The sequence below is a fragment of the Mobula birostris genome, chromosome 3, assembly GCF_030028105.1.
Source record: "Mobula birostris isolate sMobBir1 chromosome 3, sMobBir1.hap1, whole genome shotgun sequence".
In the NCBI taxonomy this organism is placed as follows: Eukaryota; Metazoa; Chordata; class Chondrichthyes; order Myliobatiformes; family Myliobatidae; genus Mobula; species Mobula birostris.
In genome coordinates, this window is record NC_092372.1 from 182,412,700 (window position 1) to 182,436,998 (window position 24,299).

Genomic DNA, 24,299 nt, shown 5'->3' on the forward strand with positions numbered 1-24,299 from the left:
TGGGTGGCCACCGGGAGATCCCGCTTTTTCTGGCGGTCTCCCAATCTACGTCGAGCCTCACCGATATACAAGAGGCCACGTCGAGAGCAGCGGATACAGTAGATGACCCCAACAGACTCAAAGGTGAATTGTAGTTAGGGAGAGATATCGTGTCAGGTGTGACATTTGTTCTGCTTGGGTGAATAAGTACCAGGACGGAGGTCAATGGGCAGGGATGAGGGGACAAGGGAGTCGCATAGAGAGCGATCGCTGCGAATAGTTGGTGGTGGGAAGGGAAATATATGCTTGGTGGTAGGAACCCGTCGGAGATGGGGGAAGTTACGGAGAATTATGTGCTAGACTTGAAGGCCAGTGGGGTAGTAGGTGATTATCTCGAAATGTAAACTCTATGTCACTTTCCACGGATGCTACATGTCCTGAAGACCCAAAGACAGTTTTCTCTGGGGGTGATTTACTGACGGTGCTTTCTGGGGTTAATGTTCTCTATTGTTCACACGCCAATGTAGTGTATCAGTCCGATCGGCTAAATGCATTATTTATTTTGAAAATCCAGTAGAATTATAACCCGGCTTGGAGCGGCTGGGCGTGAATGAGTTGACAGCGCTCTCCCCCGATGCGAAGAGGAAGCCTGACGTGCTCACTCCGCCCCTACAGCCCACCGCTGCCAGTTGGCATCTCCCGTCTCCAGCGCAACTGCAACCAAGGCGGGCGCCGTCTGTCCACACCGGATACCGTGCGGAGCAGCAGCACAGAGACCGAAGGTGCAACAGTGTCTGGTTAGAAAGACAAATAAAGGAGGGAAGCGAAGTGCTCGGAGGCGCCCACCAGCGAGCGTCGGGCTGGGATCCTGCTCTCTGAAGGGATGCCAGCTCTCGGTGCCTAACCGGCTCCCGCAAGCAGACGGGAAGCAATGACCATTCCCTCTCTGCCCTACGGAGTGTGTGTCCACAGCCAGAATCTCCGTCACTGAGAAAACAGCCCAGCCTTTCAAATGGTTCGCGGCAACATGTCCAAAACCCAAGAGATTAGGATGGGTATCCTAGAAACCCCAAGCATTCAGGTAACTTAAAATGGTCATATCTTGTCATTTAATCGCCCAAGTTTTAAAATTGCAATTTGTACTCTGTGTGTGTGTGTGTGTGTGTGTGTGTGTTATACGTGCATGTATATGGTGTGTGTAGCTCTCTATCAATGAGAGACTTACACTCCACAAGGAACACTTTGTCGGATACTGGTGTTGTCCGCTCTGCTGTACAAATGTTGATTTCTGTTTAATTCCTCTGATGAGGGCAGGGATCAAACTTAATAGAGAAAAGGCTCCGGGTAGAAGAAGAGATCTTCGAGGGTGTAATTATAGAATACTAAAATGAAATGAGAAGTTGCCTGCTATTGGCTGCAGTGCATTTTTAAGCTCAAGTACCTGCCTAATTAATGAGGATATCTACTAATGAGAAATCTGGTAGGATCGTGGCAAAAGCGTGTTTCTTATGGTCAGGGCTCCTTGTCACCTAGTTGGAGTCGAGACTTAATATGATATATTGGCTCTTTGGAAGATAATGGTATACGTTTCGTAATCCACATCGTATTCCTTTCAACGTTAAACCTATTTTCCCATATTGACTGCTTTTATACTAGTCTCACAGCAAAATAAACGTCTTACGGAAATCAGGCTCGAGCTAGACTGCCCAATAGCTCTCCTAGGACACGTGATGCAAAAATAAAATGACCTAGTCCTCCATTTGAAACAAACAAAAAACAAGAGTAACGATTCTCTTCCTCCCGAAGTGAATAGTTTCCCAATGTTTTTAAAGGTAAGTACTTCTCAATTCAAATGCATAATGACTGAAGTGTTTTCTAGTAATTGAAGTTCACTTCACATTTGGTGAAAATGATGGTATTTGGATGAAACTAAGAAGCTCCAAGATATGGTCTGCAGGTACCCAGCAAGGAACCGAACTACATAATTCTGAAATCACCAAATCAGCAAGTGATTTGAAATTGTTTTTTTGAAGGTTATGGAAACACTTATTCAAAAACAGTCTAATGCCATCAAGCAAGCATGGGTACTAGCCTCCGTAGTATCAAGACATCTTCAAGAAGCAGTGCCTCAGAAACACTGTGTCCATCGTTAAGGACACCCACCACCCAGGAGATGTCCTCTTCTCACTGTTACCGTCTGGAAGGAGGTACAGAAGCCTGAAGGCACACACTCAACAATTCAGGAATAGCTTCTTCCCCTCTGCCATCTGATTTCTAAATGGACATTGAACCCATGAAACCTACCTCATTTTTTTTCTGTATCTATCATGTATTTAACAAATTAAACCTGTTTCTGATTCTGAAAACAAAGGCTTTATTTTTCTTTGACTAAAGTTGCTTTTATGCTTTTGGCTCAATAGTTAAATCCCATAATGATCAGGTTTAAACACCCAACATTAAATGAGGTATTTGTAAAATCAATAATGTGCCAAGACCTTGAATCTCCACAGTTTAAACTGGGCAAAAAGCAATTATTTCAAAGAAATTCTCTGAGATGCTTTTGTGTTTTCTTCATTAAATAGACTTCAATATTGCCCAATTCCCTACAGTGTATACATATCTGCTGAGTCTGGAGTTTTTGTTAAATTTGAATGTTCTGAGATTAATAATATAGTATTGGTGCAGATTTCAATTTTCCTAATGCACTGTCAATTCAGGAAAGATATTGCTTTGTAGATTTTTTATTGCTTTTAATTTTAGTAATTAGAGTATTGCAGCCAGTCTGCATGATAATGATATTGCATTATTTCTCTCCCTAGTCTTCTGGAAGAGGTGCAATAAGGAAAAACAGGTTCAAAGGATCTGAAGGCAGTACCTCATCAGATACTACATCCAACAGCTTTGTGAGACAGGTATGGTGCTTTTTAAATGTTTGTGTTTTCTGTGCTTTTATACTAATAGTGATGGCCAATAATAAAGTGAAGATGGTAACTATTTAAAAAAAAGGCATATTGAAAGTTACTGCGTGTATACATTGCTAGACCATGGGCAGATATTCCATTTTTCATATCAGCACAAATTTAATTCTAGTGGCACAGATTGTAACTATATTCAATGCTTTATAAACCACAAACTTCACATTTCCACATTTTAATCATAAGAAAAGGCAATTTCTCATCTCAATTCCTAGTTTTTCTCATGCATGTAATTTAGTGCATCAGTTTTTACATTAACAGAGGAAAATAACTAACCTCAGTAATAACACTTTCTGATACTTTGTATAATATGTGGATTTTGGCTGACTAATATCAATTGCCTAGAAGGGCCATCTGAGTAACATATTTACTGATGGATATGCTGTCAAATTTTTATTTTTTTATGATAATGTTTGCTCAATTTTAGGCAGGTTGGTAAAGGGAGAAACAAGGGAATGTGATATATCTTCCTTTAACCAAAAAGAAAATACTCAAATATTCATAAAATAATTCAGCATTTGATGGCTGGCTCTTTTTTGTCATTGAAACTTGAAGAGGTGGAAGGAACCAAGTGAATATGAATACAGCATTGGATAGAAGCTGGTTGTACGAAAGAAAGGTTGTGTTTCACAAGCAGCAAGTAGAACAAAGTAAGCTTGGAATGAAGAACTATTTGTGAAACAGTGACTGAAAATAAGTGCACAAATGTGGCAGAATTTATGGCAAAAGACAGAAGATAAAACAAATCCAGCTCTATTTAACTCTCTTTATTGCATTGATGCTGGCCTGAGCAATAGTCACAGGCAGCAACATCATAAATACCTTTCCATATTGAGGTCAATCATACGGGTGATATTTATAGTATGTTGTACTTTTAACAAATTTCAGTGAATATCTTCAGTAGGTATCTTAAAGAATAAAGTTTCTATCTGAGTCTGTAGTGATCCAGAACTATACTACCATTTCACAAAACTCTTGGCTTTAGGGTGCATATAAGACATATGCACATTTTTACTCTACTATGTAGCTATGCTTAACCTCTTCACCTTTTAGTTCCTTCAACTCATGCATTTACTTGAAAGCAAAAATAAGCAAGCCCAGCCACTGCTTAGTTCATAACATCACAGCAATGACATGAAATGCCATTAGCAACACCAACAAGTATACTTTCTCTATTAGGTGTTCCTCTTGACTGAGACAACTGCACTGCTCCAAAGAGCACTATATGGGGTCCTTCTTACTCTCAGCCAAAAGGCTCTATAATGAGTCAACCTATAGCTGGGGAAGTGATGACTCCCTCCCGTTAGACTGTTTCAGAAAACGTATTTTTATTTATTCTTCTTACTTAAAATTGTATAGAGTACAATAGTCTAATATTGTAGATATATGAACTTGTAATCTACTATGACTAATGCTAATGATTCCTTGGGATCAATAAAATATCTGTCTATCTATTAGACTGTACTGTCACTTTATTAGACAGTGTTTGTTGGCAGAGAGCATAATGTTTGACCAAGGGTGCTCAGAAAGGGTAATAAAATCCCAAGACTTAGAATAAGAGTTTTAGGAATCAATAACTATTCAAATTCATCTGAGAAGTCCTGATGAAGAGTCTCAGCCCAAAATGTCAACTGTTTACTCTTTTTCAAAGATGCTGCCTGGCCTGCTGAGTTCCTCCAGTATTTTGTGTGTGTTTCTCCTTTTCAAGTTATAACCCAGTTGCTTGAAATCAGTTCCAGCATTTTCAATTTCCACTTCAGTTATGATTTAAACTGTAGTCAACAGACATCTTAAACTAGCTATCAATGTACTTCAACTGATTTTAGTCTAAAATTTATAATGACAACATCTAGGTCTGCTGAGTGTGAAATCGTGTTAATAAGTTAGTCATACTGTCAGGAAATAATTTACTGTCAGCTGTAATAAAGAAGGCTGACAACATAGACACACTTACTTAATTTCCACTCAATACATTAATTATCAAAATCGCACAACACTGTTTACCAAACAGGTTGCCTCTGATTTTACATATAAAGAAGTATATTTTGCTTAACTTAAATTCTGCAGATACTAGAAATAGACACCAGGGCACATATGATATCTGGAAAGAGAAACAAAGTCATAGTTTCAAGTCTTAACTTTTCACTATCACAGGTGAGTTAGCTCTGATAAGGCTCATAGGCTCACAGAATTGAAAAATTAACCTTGTGTATCACTGTTGCCTCAATTAATAGTTTACTATTAAAATGCAATCATATGCATTTTTTTGGAAAAATTAAAGTTTAGAAATTTATGTATTACTTAGCCTTAGCTGAAGATCAATGGACAATTTGGAATATCATGCATATGGAGTGATAGTTTCAATCCTGATCTTTTGTGCTGTCTGTGTGGAGTTTGCATGCTCTCCCCATGACTGGGTGAATTCCCTCTGGGTGCTCTAGCTTATGCCGACATCTGAAAGGTATGTTGGATTAATTGGCCCCTATAAATTGCCCTCGTGTGTAGATGAGGGGTAGAATACAAGAGGTGTTGAAAGGAGTATGGGAAGAATGAAATAAAATTCTATCCCTGTAGAGTTAGTGTAAATGGGTGGTTGATGATCAGCATCGACTTAGTGGGCTGAAGGGCTTGATTCTGTGTTTTGTGACCCTATGGAGGATGCTTACTGAATTGTTAGCGAGAATGTGAGATTTGAGTGGTGAGACTCTAATCGCTGTCTTTACAATGTGAAAAAATAAGTGTCAGGCATAGTTGAAGTTTCAACAATTTTCAACGTCTTGGTAGAATAGTTAATCTCTCTTGAGATCTAGGGAGGCAATGAGAAGAATTTTTCTTTTCACTCAGGAAATGGTTGGGATTCGGCTATACCTGAAAACACAATGGGAACTGTTTTAATATATAATTTGAAGAAGGAAGTAGATAGACACCTGAAAATGAACATAATGTGTTTTGGGTTTTAGAAAAAGGCAGGACTATGGGAATAGACATGGATGTTTGTTCTACAAGCCAGCATGATGGGGCCAAGTTGCTCCTTCTGTTAATACTTGTTAATACTAACTTTATCTATTGATCAGTCCACTTCATGACCAGTTGTCATTCATAGGGAAAGTCAAGCACGGGAATGCCCCATGTTGCTCGCCTCATTAAATGATTGAAACAACTGTAACAAGAGCACATATAAGTCCATCCCAAAATATCAATTTAATGTGCCTGTGTCATAAACACAGCAAATATAAATGCTGTACTAATCATGGTAAAGCTTTACAGAACTTAATAACTACATACTAAACAGTAAGTACATTGAACAATGTTATTGTAATCTTCTGCTTTATCATATATTTATTGCTTGTTTTTGATATATCTACCTGTGATTATTAAGAACAAAAGAAAATGCCGGAAGGTTATTGACCTGAAATGTTAATGTGTTTCTCTCTCTCTTTTCATGGTTACTACCTGATCTGCTGAGTATCTGCAGTATTTTCTGTTTTCATTTCAGATAGTCATGAAGGCCCTTTGGCAGAACTGGTACATGCTGATCCAGATTCCCAGAATCTGCAGTTATTTCTGTTGGGAACAGCTATATTTTTCTCATAACTTACACTATCTCAATCACAATCTACTCTTTCAAGCCTTTTCTGATAATTTGGTCTCCAGTCCTTGATGTCAGTATGCTAATGTTGTGTTGCGTTTTCTGCAGATTTATAATATCCCTCTTATAGGGAGGGATCCAAAGTAACATAGTTTTCTCCAACTGTCAACACAATCATCATGAGCTCTCTGCTTTCTTATTCAAAACCTCTTATTGTTCCTAATGGATGTAGACACATACTCAATGATTTAGGAACAGCTTCTCCTCTTCCATCAGCTTTCTGAACGGTCCATGAATGCTAACTTGTTATTGCTCTTCTTTTGCACTATTTATTTATTTCATAATTTATGATTTTTCATGTTTTTGCATTGTACTGCTGCCATGAAATTTGGCATCATTTGTCAGTGAAAATAAATCAGATTTTGATACCAGCTGTTAGGTTCAACTTTCATCTCCTGTACCTGTATTCAGCGTTAAGATTAATTTCAGCAAAGAGTATCATTCACACAGCACATTATTGCACATCTGAGAAATATTTTAAGGCACTTCACATGATTTACTGTAGTGTTATTTGCAGCAATACTCCAAATAATATATGTGAAAAATGTCCATTTAAAGCAATGATAGAACAGGCAGTCCACTCAGGTGACATTGGGTACTGAGAAAATCTTGTCACACTTTCTCATGAGTATTTAAAAAAGTAGCTGAACAGTAATAAGCAATTATGTTTAATATAACAACCGAGAAGCAGTACTGCTGATGATGTTTCACTTCCTTTGTAATATATCAAAGTATTATTTCGATAATATGTACAAGCAAAATATTTAGTAAAGTAACATGCTTTTCAAATGTATAAAGAAAATAGATTTTGAGCTATTCCAAGTTGAAAATCTTCTCTTTTGATATAACATATTTCTTAAAACTTAATGAACCTTGCAATAAAATAACCTTGCATTTCAGAAGACAAAGTGTTTCATAATCAGTTGTCAATTTTCAAACTTAAATCGTTTAGGTTTGCATGGCAGTGCAAAAGTTAATATCTTAGCAATTGGGATTAAAACAAAGTATAAGAATTATAGGTCCATTTATGTTTGCATTATCTGCCTATAGAAAACGAACTTTTCACTTACTTGAACAAACATGTTTTGTGAAAGATTTTAATCTGGTGTAATGAAGATACTATAGATGTAAAAAATATAACTCTTTAACAGAAAGAACGTGACATAATTTCACATTTAAAGGGCTATATTAATACATTTTTAGCAGTTGCTAAAACAAGATGGAGGCTTGTCTGTGTCTAAGCTATGTGTTGAAAAGATGAATATTGTGAAAGATTAATATTTCTCAGATTGATTGAACATAAGAAAGCAATAGTCTAAATTTTGAAATAAAAAGACCGTTAGATAGAGGAGCAGAGTTAGGCCATTCAACCCACTGAGTTCCATCCGCCATTCAATCACAGCTAATTTAGTTTTTCCGTGTACCCCATTCTCCAGTCATTTCCCAGTAACCTTTGACATCCTTAGTAATCCAGAACCTGTCAACATCTGATTTAATTGTACCCAATAACTTGGCTTTCACAGCTGTCTTCAGCAATGAATTTCACAAATTCACCACACTCTGGCTAAAGAAACTTCTCCTAATCTCTTCTGAAGAGATATCCTAGATGGATAGATAGAAACTTTATTGATCACAAAGGAAATTACAGTGTCACAGTAGCATTGCAATTGCATAGATATACAAATACACAAATATTAAAAGAGAAATAAGAAACAATAAAAAATAAGAAACCTGAAGCAGTCAACACGGCTGAAGAATTGGAGCAGGGGGCAGGGATTCAGATTTCTGGACATATTGGGACGTCTTCTGGGGCAGGTGTGACCTGTACAAAAGGGACAGCTTGCACTTGAATCTGAGGGGGATGGGAACCAGTCTGATAGAGCTAAGGATGAGCCAGCATGTTTAAAAGTAGATGATGGGTGTAATATGAATGTAAGGAAGGATATGCAAATGATTGGGTATAAATGGAGACAGTGCAAATAGTTACATTGTAACACAGGTAAAATTCAAAAGGGGAAAGATGCAGGACTAAATACACGTAGTATTCTGAATAAGGTGGATGAACTCGTGCACAATTAAAGATTGGTCGGTATGGCGTATGAAAGAGGTGACATAGGGTCAGGGAATGTCAAATCTTTGTGGTGGAGATAAGAAACAGCAAGGGTAAAAAAACTATTATGGGAATCATATGTAGGCCTCCAAGTAGTAGCCAAAATGTGGGGTTGAGATTGCAAAAGGAGCTGGAAAGGGCGTATAATAAAGGTAATGGGCTTACAATAAGCAAGGGGATTGGGAAAAAATCAGGTTGGCGTTGGATTGCTGGAGAGGGAATTTGTTGAACACCTACAAGGTGGCTTTTTAGACCAGCTTGTGCTTGAGCCTACTTGGGGAAAGGCTATCTTAGATTGGGAGTTGTGTAATAACCTGGATCTTATTAGAGAGGTTAAGCAAAGGAACCCTTAGCAGGCAGTGATCATAATATGATTGAATTCATACTGCAATTTGAGAGGGAGAAGCATGACTGACAGATATCAGTATTGTAATGGAATGAAGGGGATTACAGAGGCATGAGAGAGGAGCTTGTCCACGTGGATTGGAGGGAGTTACTGGTGGGAATGACAACAGAGCAGAGGTGGCTGAAGTTTTTGGGAATAGGTCATAAGGCCCAGGATAGATATATCCCACAGAAGAAGTTCTCAAATGGCAGGAATAGGCAACCGTGGTTGAGAAGAGAAGTTAAGGACTGCATAAAAGCCAAGGAAAGGACATATAATGTAACAAAAGGCAACTAAAAATCCATAAGAAGTGAAAAGATGAAATATGAGGGCAAACTAGCCAATGGTATAATGCAGGATACTGAAAGGTTTTTTCAGTTATATAAAGAGTAAAAGAGAGGTGAGAGATGATAATGGAGAACTGGAAAGTGATGCTGGTGAGGTAGAATTGGGGGACAATGGAATGGTGGATGAACTTAATAAGTACTTTGCATCAGTCTTTACTGTGGAAGACATTGGCAGTGTGCCAGGGGTCCGTGAGGGTCAGGGAGCAGGAGTGAGTGTCATTGTCATTATAAAGAAAAAAGTGCCAGGCAAACTCAAAGGTCTCAAGGTTGATAAATCACCTGGACCAGATGGACTACATCCTAGAGTTCTAAAAGAGCTTGCTGAACAGATAGCAGATGCATTGGTATGATCTTTCAAGAATCACTTGATTCTGGCATGATTCTGGAGGACCGGAAAATTGCAAATGTCACTCCACTCTTTAAGAAGGGGGATGACAAAAGAAAGGAAATTATAGGCCAGTAAGCCCAACTTCAGTGGTTGGGAAAGTGCTTAAGTCCATTGTTAACGATGAGGTTTCGGGGAACTTGGATACTAATGATAAAATAAGTCAAAGCCAACGTGCTTTCTGGAAAGGGAAATCTTGTCTGACAAATTTTTTAGAACTTGCATTTTCAGAAGGCGTTTGATAAGGTGCCACACGTGAGGTTGCTTAACAAGATAAAATCCCATGGCATAACAGAAACGATACTGGCATGGATAGCAGAATGGCTGACAGGAGGCAGTGAGTGGGAATAAAGGGGCCCTTTTCTGGTTGGCTGCCAGTGACTAGTGGTGTTATTCAGGGGTCAATATTGGGACCACTACTTTTCATATTGTTTGTAAATTATTTAGATTAGATTAGATTATGAGGACACACAGTCCTTGTTTATTGTCATTTAGAAATGCATGCATTAAGAAGTGATACAATGTTCCTCCAGAGTGATATCACAAAAAAAAAACAGGACAAGCAAAAGACTAACACTGACAAAACCACATAACTATAACATATGGTTACAGCAGTGCAAAACAATACCATAATTTGATAAAGAGCAGACCATGGGCACGGTAAAAAAAAGTCTCAAAGTTCCGATTGACTCCCGATAGTCCCAATAGCAGGTGGCAAAAGGGAGAAACTCTCCCTGCCATAAACCTCCAGGCACCAACAACTTGCCGATGCCTTGGAAGCACCCGACCACAGCCGACTCTGAGACCGTCCGAAAACTTTGAGTCTCCAACCAGCCTCTCCGATACAGTTTCCCGAGCACCATCCTCTGCCGAGTGCTTTGACCTTACCCCGGCCGCCGAGCAGCAAGCAAAGCCGAGGACTTGGGGCCTTCTCCGGAGATTCTGGATCACATAGTAGCAGTGGCAGTGAAGCAGGCATTTCAGAAGCTTTTCCAGATGTTCCTCCATGCTCTCACGTCTGTCTCCATCAAATCAGGATTGTGCACGGCACCCTACTTGACAGATAACAGATATCATTCACTGGAGTGGATGCTGCTCGCTGTGTCGCGTCGCCATCTTCTCCTCCTCCTCCATCTCATTTAGCTAATGTGATTGGTAGCTTTGTGGCAAAGTCTGCAGATGATACGAAGATAGGTGGAGGAGTAAGTAGTGCTGAGGAAGCATTGTGGTTGCTGCAAGACTTAGACAAATTGGAAGAATGGGCAAAAAAAGTGTGTTGGGAAATGTATGATAAAGTATTTTGGCATTTTGGTAAAAGGAACAAAAGTGTAGACCATTATCTAAATAAATGAAGAGAAAATTCAAACATCAGCGGTGCAAGGGGACTTAGGAGTCCTCATGCAAGACACCCAGAAGGTTAATTTACAGGTTGAGTCCGTGGTAAAGAAGGCAAATGCAGTGTTGGTATTTATTTCAAGGGGAGTAGAATATAAGAACAAGGAGGTAATGTTGAGGCTTTATAAGACATTAGCCAGGCGGCACTTGGAGTTTTGTCAGCAGTTTTAGGCCCCATATCTCAGAAAGGATGTGTTGTCATTGGACAGAGTCCTGAGGACGTTCACGAGGATGATTCCAGGGAAGAAAGGTGAACATATGAGGAGCATTTGGCTGCTTTGGGCCTGTACTCACTGGAATTTAGTAGAATGCGTGGGGTGGGGGATCTCATTGAAACCTACTGAGTGTTGAAAGGACAGGATATAGTGGATGTGGAGAGGACGTTTCCTATTAAGGGGGTATCCAAAACTAGAGGGCACAGCCTCAAAAGTGAGGGATGACCTTTTAGAATAGGGGTAAGGAGGAACTTTTAGCCAGAGATTTTTGAATCTGTGGAATGCTTTGCCACAGACAGCAGTGGAGGCCAAAACCATGGGGATATTTAAAATGAAAATGAAGAGTCTCCCGATTGGTCAGAGCATAAAAGGTTATGGCGAGACGACAGATGTATGGGGTTGAGTGGGATCCAGGATCGGCCATGATGGAATGGTGGAGCAGACTTGATGGACTGAATGACCTAATTCTGGTTCTATGTCTTATGGTCCTATGGCCTAACAGGAGGGGTTCATCACTTCCTCAGCTATAGATTGACTTATTATAGAGCCTAATGGCTGAGGGTAAGAATGACCTCATGTAGAACTCTTTGAGTAGCGAGGTTTTCTTAATCTATGACTAAAAGTGCTCCTCTGTTCTTCCAAGGTGGCACGCAGAGGGTGAGAACCATTGTCCAGAATTACCAGGATTTTCCATAGGGTCCTTTGTTCTACCACAGCATCCAGTGTGTCCATTTTGACTCTTATAACAGTGCCAGCCTTTCTAATCAGTTTATCGAGCCTGTTGGCATCACCCGTATTGATGCCATTGCCCCAGCACATCTGCTACTGTTTTTGCTCAATGCATAGAAGATTGTACTGGCACACGAATGCATAGAAGATCGAGCTGGCAACAGCAGACTAGTAGAACATGTGAAAGAGAGGCCTGCGTACTCCAAAGGACCACAGTCTCCTCAAGAAGCAAAGGCGACTCTGACCCTTCTGGTACACAGCCTCTGTGTTGGTGCTCCATTCAAGCCTGTCATCCAGGTGCACCCCCAGGTATGTGTAGGCCCTCAGTACATTCTCATCTTCACCATCCACAGTAAAAGGGAGCAATGCAGGCTCAGTCTTCCTAAAGTCCATCACCAACTCCTCTGTCTTACTAATGTTGAGCTGCAGATGGTTCAGCTTGCACCATTTGACCAAATCCTCCACCAGGGCTCTGTATTTATCCATCCCTTTATACACCCAACTGAGTCATCAGAGAATTTCAGTAAATGACATGACTCAGTGTTGTATCTAAAGTTTGAGGTATATGGGGTCCTCCCTTTATACACCCAACTGAGTCGTCAGAGAATTTCAGTAAATGACATGACTCAGTGTTGTATCTAAAGTTTGAGGTATATGGGGTAAAGAGGAAGAGAGCCAATACAGTCCCCTGTGGGGCCTCAATGCTGCTTATAGCCATGTCTGACACACTATAAGACCGTAAGACATAGGAGCAGAATTAAGCATCTGGCCCATCGAGCCTTCTCTGCCATTCATTTAAGGCTGATCCCTTTCTCTTCTCCTTCTCAATGTCAGTTCCTGGCCTTCTCCCCGTAACCTTTGATGCCATGTCCAATCAAGAATCTATCAATCTTTGCCTTAAATACACCCAACGACCTGGCCTCCACAGCTGCCTGTGGCAACAAATTCCACAAATTCACCATCCTTTGGCTAAAGAAATTTCTTCACACCTCTGTTTTGAAAGGACCCCCTCTAACCTGAGGCTGTGCCCTCTTGTCCTAGACTCTCCCACCCTGGAAAGCACCTTTTCCACATCTCCTCTGTCTAGGCCTATCAACATTTGAAAGTTTCAATGAGATTCCCCCCTCATTTTTCTGAATTCCAGTGAGTACAGACCTAGAGCTATCAAACGTTCCTTGTATGATAAGCCCTTCATTCCTGGAATCATCCTTGTGAACCTCCTCTGGACCCTCTCCAATGCCAGAACATCTTTTCTAAGATGAGAGGCCCTAAATTATTAACAAAACTCAAGGTGAGGTTTCACCAGAGCTTTATAAAGCCTCAGCATCACATCCTTGCTCTTGTATTCTAGACCTCTTGAAATGAATGCTAACATGGCATTTGCCTTACTCGTCACCAGCTCAACCTGCAAGTTAACCTTTATGACATTCTGCACAAGGACTCTCAAGTTGCTTTGCATCTCAGATTCCTAGATTTTCTCCCTGTTTAGAAAATAGTCCATACATTTATTTCTACCCCCAAACAGCATGACCATGCATTTTCCAATATTGTATTTCATTTGCCACTTGCTTGCCCATTCTCCTAATCTGTCTAAGTCCTTCAGCATCCTACCAGTTTCCTCAACACTACCTGCCCCTCCACCAGTCTATGTATCATCTGCAAACTTGGCAACAAAGCCACCTATTCCATCATCTAAATCATTTATATACAGCATAAAAAGAAGTGGTCCCAACACCAACCCCTGCGGAACACCACTAGTCACTGGCAGCCAACCAGAAAAGAATCCTTTTATTCCCGCTCACTGCCTCCTACCAATCAGCCAATGCTCTAACCATGTTAGTAACTTTCCTGTAATACCATGGGCTCTTAACTTGTTAAGCAGCCTCATGTGTGGCACCTTGTCAAAGGCCTTCTGAAAGTCCAAGTATACAACATCCACTGCATCTCCTTTATCTATCCTACTTGTAATCTCCTCAAAGAATTCTAACAGGTTTGTCAGGCAGGATTTTCCCTGAAGGAAACTATGCTGACTTTGTACTACCTTATCCTGTGTCACCAAGTACTCTATTACCTCATCCGTAACAATTGACTCAAACATCTTCCCAACCACTGAGGTCAGGCTAACTGGTCTATAATTTCCTTCCTGCTGCTTTCTTCCTTTCTTAAAGAGTGAAGTGACATTTGCAATTTTCCAGTCCCCTGGCACCATGCCAGAGTCCAACGATTTTTGAAAGATCATTTCTAATGTCATCACAATCTCTAATGCTACCTCTTTCAGAACCTGAGGGTGCAGTTCATCAGGTCTGGGTGACTTATGTACCTTTAGGTCTTTCAGTTTTTTGAGCACCTTCTCACTTGTAATAGTAACTGCACCCACTTCTCTTCCTTCACACACTACAACATCAGGCATACTGCTAGTGCCTTCCACAGTGAAGACTGATGCAAAATGCTCATTTAGTTCATCAGCCATCTCCTTGTCCCCCGATAGTATTTCTCCTGCCTCATTTTCTAGCGGTCCTATATCTGTTCTCATTTCACTTTTATTTTTACATACTTGAATAAAATTTTACTATCCACTTTGCGAAGAAAAAGCACTTCAGGATATATATCATATACATTTCTCTGACATTAAATGTACATTTGAAACCTTTGAAACTTTGATATTATTCATTAGCTTGCTTTCATATTTCATCTTTTCCCTTCTAATGATTTCTTAGTTGCTCTCTGTAGGTTTTTAAAAACTTCCCAATCCTCTATCTTCCCACTAATTTTTGATTCTTCGTATGCCCTTTCCTTTGCTTTTACAATAGATTTGATTTCCCTCGTCAGCCATGGTTGTACTATTTTACTATTTGAGTATTTCTTCATTTTTGGAATACATATGTCCTGCACCTTCCTCATTTTTCCCCGAAACGCACACCATTGCTGCTCTGTTGACATCCCTGCCAGCAGCTCCTTCCAATCTACTTTGCCTAACTCCTCTCTCACACCACTGTAAGTTTCCTTACTCCACTGAAATACTACTACATCAGACTTTACTTTCTTCCTATCAAATTTCAAGTTGAATTCAATCATATTGTGATCACTAGTTCCCAAGCGTTCTTTTACGTTAAGCTCCGTAATCGCCTCCAGTTCATTACATAACACCCAATCCAGTATAGCTAATCCCCTAGTAGGCTGAATGACAAACTGCTCTAAAATCTATTAGGCACTCAACAAATTCACTCTCTTGAGATCCATTACTAACCTGATTTTCCCAGTCGACCTACATGTTAAAATTTCCCATGACTACCTTAACATTTTAACACACCTTTTCTATTTCCTGATGTAATCTGTGGTTCACCTCCCAACCACTGTTGGGAGGCCTGTATATAACTGTCATCAATGTTCTTTTACCCTTGCAGTTTATTAGCTCAACCCACAAGGATTCAACATCTTCTGATCCTATGTCACATCTTTCTACTGATTTGATGCCATTCTTTACCAGTAGAGCCACACCAACCCCTCTGTCTACCTTCCTATCCCTCTGATATAACGTGTAACTTTGGACATTCAACTTTAATTACAACTATCCTTCAGCCACGATTCAGTGATGGCTACAGTATCGTACCTGGCAATCTGTAACGGTGCAACAAAATCATCCACCTTATTTCTTATACTATGCGCATTAAGATACAACACCTTGAGTACCGTATTTGCTATCCTTTCTGATTCTGCATCCCTAATGTTTTGATACTCATCCTGTTGGCTGTAACTAAGTCCCATCACCTGCCAGCCCTTCCTGACAGAATGACTACACACTACCTTTACTTTTTTACCATCCATCCTGTCCTGAGTCCCTTCACTCTGGTTCCTACCCCGCTGCCAAATTAGTTTAAACCCTCCCAAACAGCTCTAACAAACCTGCCCGTAAGAATATTGGTCCCCCTTGGGTTCAGGTGCAACCTGTCACTTTTGAGCACGTCATACCTCCCCCAGAAAAGATCCCAATGATCGAAGAACCTAAAGCCCTGCCCCCTGCGCCAGCTTCTCAGCCACACATTTATCTGCCAAATCACCCTGTTTCTACCCTCACTGGTGCATGGCACAGGCAGCAATCTGGAAATTACTACCCAGAAGGTAGTTCTGAAACTGCAGAAATTGTGGTTTGCAAGTCTGGTAGTCCATTATTCAAGGGTACAATGGAAGTGCCATATTCTTCACAACTCTAAAAAGTACAGGCCTAGGGCCATTGAAAGCTCTTCATACATTATCTGTTTCATTCTCAGGGTCTTTCTCTTGAATTTCCTCTGTCCCTCTCCAATGTCAGCACATCCTTTGCTAGATATGAGGCCCAAATCCAAATGCATGCAAGCCAGAGCTTTATAAGGTCCCGGCATTACATCCTTGCTTTTATAGTCCAGTACTCTTGAAATGAATGCTAACATTACACTTGACTTCCGTTCAAGAGATTCAATCTGCAAGTTAACCCAGGGAATTTTGCACTAGGACTCTCAAGTCCTTCTACACCTCTGACTTCTGAATTTACTCCCCAGTTAGAAAACTGTCTGTGCGTTTTACCACAATGCATGACCATGCACTTCTCTACACTGTATTCCATCTGTCACTTCTTTGCCCAGTCTCCTCACCTAAGTCCTTCTGCAGACTCCCTGCTTCCTCAACACTAGCTGCCCCTCTTCTCATCTTGGTATTGCCTGCAAACTTGATCACAAAGCCATCAATTCCATTGTCCAGCTATTTAACATATAACACGAAAGGTAGCAGACCTACCACTGACCCTCCCCCCTCCCCCCCTCCCCCCCTCCCCCCTCCCCCCAGTGGAACAAAACTGGTCAGCGGTATCTAACCAGAAAATGTCCTCCTTAGTTACCCAATCTTCTGTCAATGTGAGTATCTTTCCTGTAATACCAAGGGTTCTTAACTTTTTTAACAACCTTATGTGTGGCACCTTGTCAACGGCTTTCTGAAAGTTCAAGTAAGCAACATTCACTAGCTCCCCTTTCTCTACCTTGCTTGTTAATTTTTCAAAGAATTCCAACAGGCAAGATCTCTCCGTAAAGAAATCAGGATTACTTCGGTCTATTTTGGCTCCAAGCGTGCCAAAACCTCATCCTTAAAAATGGAGTTTAATACCTTGCCAAACACTGATGTTGAGTTAACTGGAGCCTATAATTTCCTGCCTTCATCTCCTTCCCTCATACAGTCATGTGACATTTGCAATTTTCCTTGCTTCCGGAACCATTCTGGAATCTAGTGATTCTGGAAAAATCACTACTAATGCCTCCACAATCTCTTCAATTATCTTTCTGAATCCTGTGGTGTAGTCCATCTGGTCCATTTTATCTAACTTCAGGCCATTCAGCTTCCCGAGCACCTTCTCCCTAGTAACAGCAACTATGCTCACTTCACTTCCTGACACTCAAATTTCAGGCATGCTGTTGCTGTCTTCCATCGTGAAGAATGAAGCAAAATACTTATTGAGTTCATCTGCCGTTTCTTTGCTCCTCATTACTTCCTCAACAGTGTCGTTTTCCAGTGGTCTGATGTCCACTCTTGCCTCTCTTCTACTCTTTATATATTTGTAAAGACATTTTCTACCACTAAACATATCATTACCCCCACCCCCACTGCTTTCCACAGGGGTCACTCCCCCTGTGATTCCTTTGTCCATTCATCCTTCCCCACTAACCTCGTCCCAGCACTTATCCCTGCAAGCTTCCCAATCCTCTAGCTTACCAATATTTTTTCTTATTTTGTATGCCCTCTCTTTTGCTTTCCTGCCAAAGGGTCTCAGCCTAAAACGTCAGCTGTACTTTTTTCCATAGATGCTGCCTGCCCCGCTGAGTTTCTCCAGCATTTTGTGCGTGCTGCTTGGATTTCCAGCATCTGCAGATTTTCTCTTGTTTGTTTATGCTTTTATGCTGCCTAGGCTTCCCTGGTAAGCCCTAGTTGCCTCAGGCTCCCTTTAGAATGTTGCTACTTCTTTGTGATGAACTGACCCCGCATCTTCCAAGAAGCTTCAGTCTTTGACGTACCCTACCATCATGTAAGATTATTGGAGCTTATGGCTATGATGTAGTAAATCGGGCAGCAGCTTCTGTCCGAGACACATGTACAGTTACTTGGATATCTGGAGCTGATGTCAGGATCATCTCACTTTTCAACACCACCTCCTGCTACATCCTTCTTGATATACTACACAACAAACTGACTGCAATATCATGTTCTGCACTATTAATCCACTGTCTATTACTTATTCAGAGATGTAATGCTGAACAGACCCTTCCAGGCCAACAAGCAATGCCACCCAGCAATCAACTCTTTAACACTAGCCTAATCACAGGACAATTTACAATGACCAATTTACCTACTAACTGGTACATCTTTGGGCTGTGGGAGGCAACCCATGTGATCACAGGGAGAGTGCACAAATTCCTCGCATAAGACCATAAGATATAGGAGCACAATTAGGCCCATCGAGTCTGCTCCGCCATTTCATCATGGCTGATCCATTTTTCTTCATCTCCTGCCTTCTCCCCATATTCTTTCATGCCCTGAACAATCAAGAATCTATCAACCCCTGCCTTAAATATACATAAAGACTTGGCCTCCACAGCCGCTTGTGGCAAAGAATTCCACAGATTCCCCATTCTCTGGCAAAAGAAATTTCTCCTCATCTCCATTCTATAAAGAGGCCCCTCTATCTGCTACTGTGTCTTCTGGTCTTAGACTCTCCCACCATAGGAAACATCCTCTCCACATCCACTGTATTGAGGGATTTCACCATTCAATAGGTTTCAGTGAGGTCACCCCTCATTCTTCTGAATTCTAGTGAATACAGGCCCAGAGCCATCAGACACTCTTCATATCACTGGCCTTTCAATCCTGGAATCATTCTCGTGAACCTCCTTTGAACCCTCTCCAGTTTCAGCACATCCTTTTTAAGGAAAAGGGCCCAAACCTGCTCACAATACTCCAAGAGGAGCCTCAGCATGCTCAACAATGTGGTCCTCTTGAAATGAATACTAACATTGTATTTGCCTTCCTCACCACAGACTCAACCTGCAAATTAACCTTTAGGAAATCCTGCACGAGGACTCCCAAGTCCCTTTGCATCTCTAGTTTTTGTATTTTCTCTCAATTTAGAAAAAATAGTCAACCCTTTCATTTCTTTTAGTGCATGGCCATATACATCCCAATACTGTATTTCATCTGCCATTACTTTGCCATTTCTTATCTGTATGTCCTTCTGTAGCCCCTCTAATTCCTCAAAACTACCTGCCCCTCCACCTATCTTCGTATCATCTGCAAACTTTGCAACAGAGCCTTCAATTCCATCATCCAAATCATTGACCTGTAATGTCAAAAGAATTTTTTCCAACTCAGACCACTGTAGGATACCAATGGTCACTGGCAACCAGTCAGTAAAGGCTCCCTTTATTCCCAATCTTTGCCTCCTGCCTATCAGCCACTGCTTTATCTGTGCTAGAATCTTTCCTGTAATACCATTACAGTTGTTAAACAGCTTCATGTGTGGCAGCTTGTCAAAGTCCTTCTGAAAATCCAAATACACAACATCAACTGATTCTCCTTTGTCTATCCTGCTTGTAACTTCTTCAAAAAAATTCCAGCAGGTTTGTCAGGTAAGGGTTCCCCTTGGGAAACCATGCTGACTACTGCTTATTTTATAATGTGCCTCCAAGTACCATGAGACCTCATCCTTAATAATTGACTCCAACATCTTCCCAACCATTGACGTCAGACTAACTGGCCTATAGTTTCCTTTCTTCTGCCTCTCTCCCTTCTTGAAAAGTGGAGTGACATTTGCAATTTTCCAGTCTTCCAAAACCATTCCAGAAACTAGTGTTTCTTGAAAGATCATTACTGATGGCTTCATGATCTCTTCAGTCACCCCTTTCAGAACTCTGGGATGTACACCATCTGGTCCAGGTGTCTTATCTACCTTCAGACCTTTCAGTTTCCCAAGTACCTTCGCTCCAGTTATGGTAACTTCACACACTTCATGACCCCTGACACCTGGAACTTCCACCATACTGTTAGTGTCTTCCAAAATGAAGATTGATGCAAAATACCTATTCAGTTCATACACTATTTTGTTGTCCCCCATTACTATCTTTTGGCATTGTTTTCCAGTGATCTGATACCCACTCTCGCCTCTCATTTACATTGTATATATCTGAAAAAACTTTTGGTATCCTCTTCAATATTATTGGCCAGCTTACATTTATATTCCATCTTTACCTTCTTAATGATGTTTTAGTTGCGTTCTGTTAGCTTTTAAAAGCTTTCCAATCCTCTAATTTCCCACTAATCTTGCTCTTTTATATGCCTTGTCTGTCATTTATGTTGGCTTTGACTTCCCTTGTATGTCACGGTTGTGTCATCTTGTGTCATCTTTCCTTTAGAATACTTCTTCCTCTTTGGGATGTATATATCCTGTGCCTTCTGAATTGCCCCCAGAAATTCCAGCCATTGCTGCTCCACTGTCATCCCTGCCAGTGTTCTTTTCCAATCAATTCTGGCCAACTCCTCTCTCATGCCACTGTAATTCGCTTTACTCCACTATAATACTGATGCATCTGACTTTAACTTCACAAATTTCAGGGAGAATTTGATCATATTATGATCACTTGCCCCTAAGGATTATTTTACTCTCAGCTCTCTAATCAGTTCTGGTTCATTACTCAACACGCAATCCAGAATAACTAATCCTCTGGGGGCACAACTGCAAGCTGCTCTAAAACAACATCTCATAGGCACTCTACAAATTCCCCCTCCTGTCATACAGCACCAACTGGATTTTCCCAGTTTGGCTGCATATTGAAGTCCCTCATGGCTATTGTAACATTGCCCTTTTGGCATGCATTTTCTACCTCCCATTGTAATTTGTAGACCACATCCTTACTTTTGTTTGCGTGTTGATATACACCTCCCATCAGGGTCTTTCCACCCTTACAGTTCCTTAGCTCTTCTGACCCTATGTCACCTCTTTCGAATGATTTGAGTTAATTTTTTACCAACAGAGCTTATCCTTTCAATACAATGTGTATCCTTGGACATTTAGTTCCCAGCTATCACCTTTCAGCCATGATTCCGTGTTACGTACAACATCATACCTGGCAATCTGCAACTGTGCTGCAAGTTTATCTACTTTATTCCATATGCTGCACATACTCAGATATAACAACTTCAGTTCTGTATTCATCCTTTTCAATTTTGTCGCACCATGCTCAACCTTTTGATTCCTAACTTTGTCCAAGGTCTTACCAACGTCTGCCTTCACAATCTCTCCACTAACTGTTCTGGCACTGATTCTCATCCCCCTGCAACTCTAGTTTAAACCCCACCGTACAGCATTAGCGAACCTTCCTACTAGGATATTAGTCCCCCTCCAGTTCAGGTGCAGAATGTCCCTTCTGTACAGGTCCCACGTCCCTGGAAGAGAGACCAATAATCCAAAAATCTTATGTCCTCCCTTCTACGCCAACTCCTTAGCCACGTATTAATCTTCCTAGTTCTAGCCTCACTAGCACGTGGCGTGGGTAGCAATCTTGAGATCACAACCCTGGAGGTCCTGCCTTTTACTTAGCATCTCACTGCCTGAACTCCCTATGCAGAACCTCCATGTGATTGGCACCTACATGGACCAGGAGTTCTGGCTGTTCACCCTCCCACTTAAGAATGCTGAGTACTCGATCCGAGATATCCTGGTGTCCAGCACCTGGGAGCAACATACCATCTGGAAACCTCATTCTTGTCCACAGTACCGCCTGTCCGTTCCCCTACCTAACGAATCCCCTATCACCACAGCATGCCTCTTCTTCCCCCTTCCCTTCTTGGTCACAGAGACAGACTTAGTGCCAGAGACACAACCACAGTGACTTTTCTCTGTTAGATCACCACCCCTCCCCCCAATAGTACCCGAAGTGATATGCCTAACAGACAGTGTCAGGATTGAACTCGCTACTCTGATGCCCCGAGCTGTAATAACATTGTACTTACTACTATGCTACGGCGGTGTTTCCCAGAATGCCTAGTCCACCATAGCCACTTGAAATGGCTAGTGCTGCTGTAATCATTGGGTGCTACAATGACGTGGTTAGCGCGACGCTGCGTTCTGGAGTTCGGAGTTCAAATCCGACACCATTCTGCAAGGCGCTTTTATGCATACTCCCCATGGAATGTGAGTCCAGGTGCTCCAGGTTCCTGCCACAGTCTGAAGGCATACCTAGTAGGTTAACTGGTCATTGTAAATTGTCCCGTGATTAGGTTAGGGTTAATGGGGCGGCATTGCTCAAAGGGCCAGAAGGGCCTACTCCACGCTGTATCACTAAGTAAATAAATAATCCAAAATTAGTGCAGGTAAAGTAGTGACAAGGGGCTGATATTGTGAGCAAGATAACCCACACTAATTAAAGTTAGCCTGTTCTTCTTAAAGGGCTGCCATAATGTGACTGGGAAAGTTGCTGGAATTTGATCTGCATGCGAATCTAATGTTGGAATTATCAAAGGTTGGATGGTTTGTTTTTTTATGATGATCGTGTACCTACGGTGGAGGAACATGCTTTCATGCTCACATTCAGAGGACAATAATATAATCAAATAATCCTGGAGTCAATCTTCATGGTACTGGATGCAACATGACAAGAGGCTGAGTGACCAGATAAAGATAAGGAGACACTAGAGACTACAGATGTTAGAAAGTGGAGCAGAAACTCAGCATGCCAGCTGGCATCCATGGAGATAAATGGACGGTTTGTTTGGTGTTGAGATTCTTCATCTGGGCCTAAGTTCAGGACCAGTGCATTCTCCTTTAAATACCACAGCCTACAATTTCAAAAATAGCCTCAAATTGTGCTCAACTCATCACTTGCATATTAACAGACTTTATCAATTGTGACCCATAGCTGATATTTGTATGCCTTGTCATCCCCTCCCATACTTAGTTCAGAGGACAACATTACTCACCTGTCCCAGTCTTGCTAGTACTTCAATCCTACAGCCACATCAGCCAGACTTTCTCTACATTTTTATATGGCGTACATGGATCTTCGAAAGTGTTTGAAAATGTTCCATATGACAGACAAGTCAAAAGCATAAAAACCCATGCTATCTTACTGAAAGCAGATATTTGGAGCCAAAATTGACATTGTGATCTTTAGAGATGAAAGTGAATAAATTTCTTACCAGTGCTATTGTATCACCAAAATTGCATATTTAACACATTTATACTGATGGCATAGTCAGCTTTCTTACTAGTTAACTGCACTGGTTTATTTTTACCTCAGCTGGCAGGAAGCAAATGGTAAAAAAATTAACAGCTTGTGACTGTTATAAGTGGGGTTCTAGAAAGCTCAATAACTGATGGCTTGATATCTGTAAAATAGCAGCAAAGAATGATTTAGACTGGTACCCAAGGAAGATGATGAAGTATGCAAATGGTAGAAACATTGACAAGAAAGGGGGAGGGGAGCACCCAAAGAAGATGAAGAGCAGGCAAGGAGTTATTGTGAGAGGGACACTCCCTCCACCTTTCTTTCTCCCTGAGCTTCCCGTCCCATGATCCTCTCCCTTCTCCAGCCTTGTATCCTTTTTGCCAATCAATTTTCCAGCTCTTAGCTCCATCCCTCCCCCTCCTGTCTTCCCCTATCATTTCAGATCTCCCCCTCCCCCTCCCACTTTCAAATCTCTTACTATCTCTTCTTTCAGTTAGTCCTGACGAAGGGTCTCGGCCCGAAATGTCGACTGTTCTTCTTCCTATAGATGCTGCCTGGCCTGCTGCGTTCCACCAGCATTTTGTGTGTGCTGCTTGAATTTCCAGCATCTGCAGATTTCCTCATGTTTGCGAAACACTGACAAAGTGGTTTGGAGGGAGAAGAAATGCTTTCCACTTCAGGGAGATAGAAATGATCCAGACAGTTGAGTTGAAGAAATGGCAAATAGAACTTAATACAGAGAAGTATGAGGGAGCAGAGTTGAGGGGTAGAAGCAAGACAAGGAATGGAATCAAATGGAAGGCATCAACAGATGTGGAGGAGCAATGACATCTTGAAGTGGATATTGATGGATCCCTAGATCCTTGAAGCTAGCAGGACATGTCAATAATTCA

At 41.2% G+C, this 24,299-nt stretch overlaps 1 protein-coding gene across 2 annotated transcripts in view; it reads left to right on the forward strand.

Annotated features, from left to right (window-relative positions):
• Positions 1–718: 718 nt before the first annotated feature.
• Positions 719–24,299, forward strand: part of LOC140195467 (voltage-dependent L-type calcium channel subunit beta-2-like) — a 331,456-nt gene continuing 307,875 nt past the window's right edge. For both annotated transcript variants that reach the window (XM_072253796.1, XM_072253799.1), the window contains exons 1-2: positions 719–1,060; positions 2,799–2,891. In XM_072253796.1, coding sequence (XP_072109897.1) covers positions 992–1,060; positions 2,799–2,891 — 162 coding nt within the window. In that variant the 5' untranslated portion in view covers positions 719–991. The remainder of the gene's footprint in view (positions 1,061–2,798; positions 2,892–24,299) is intronic.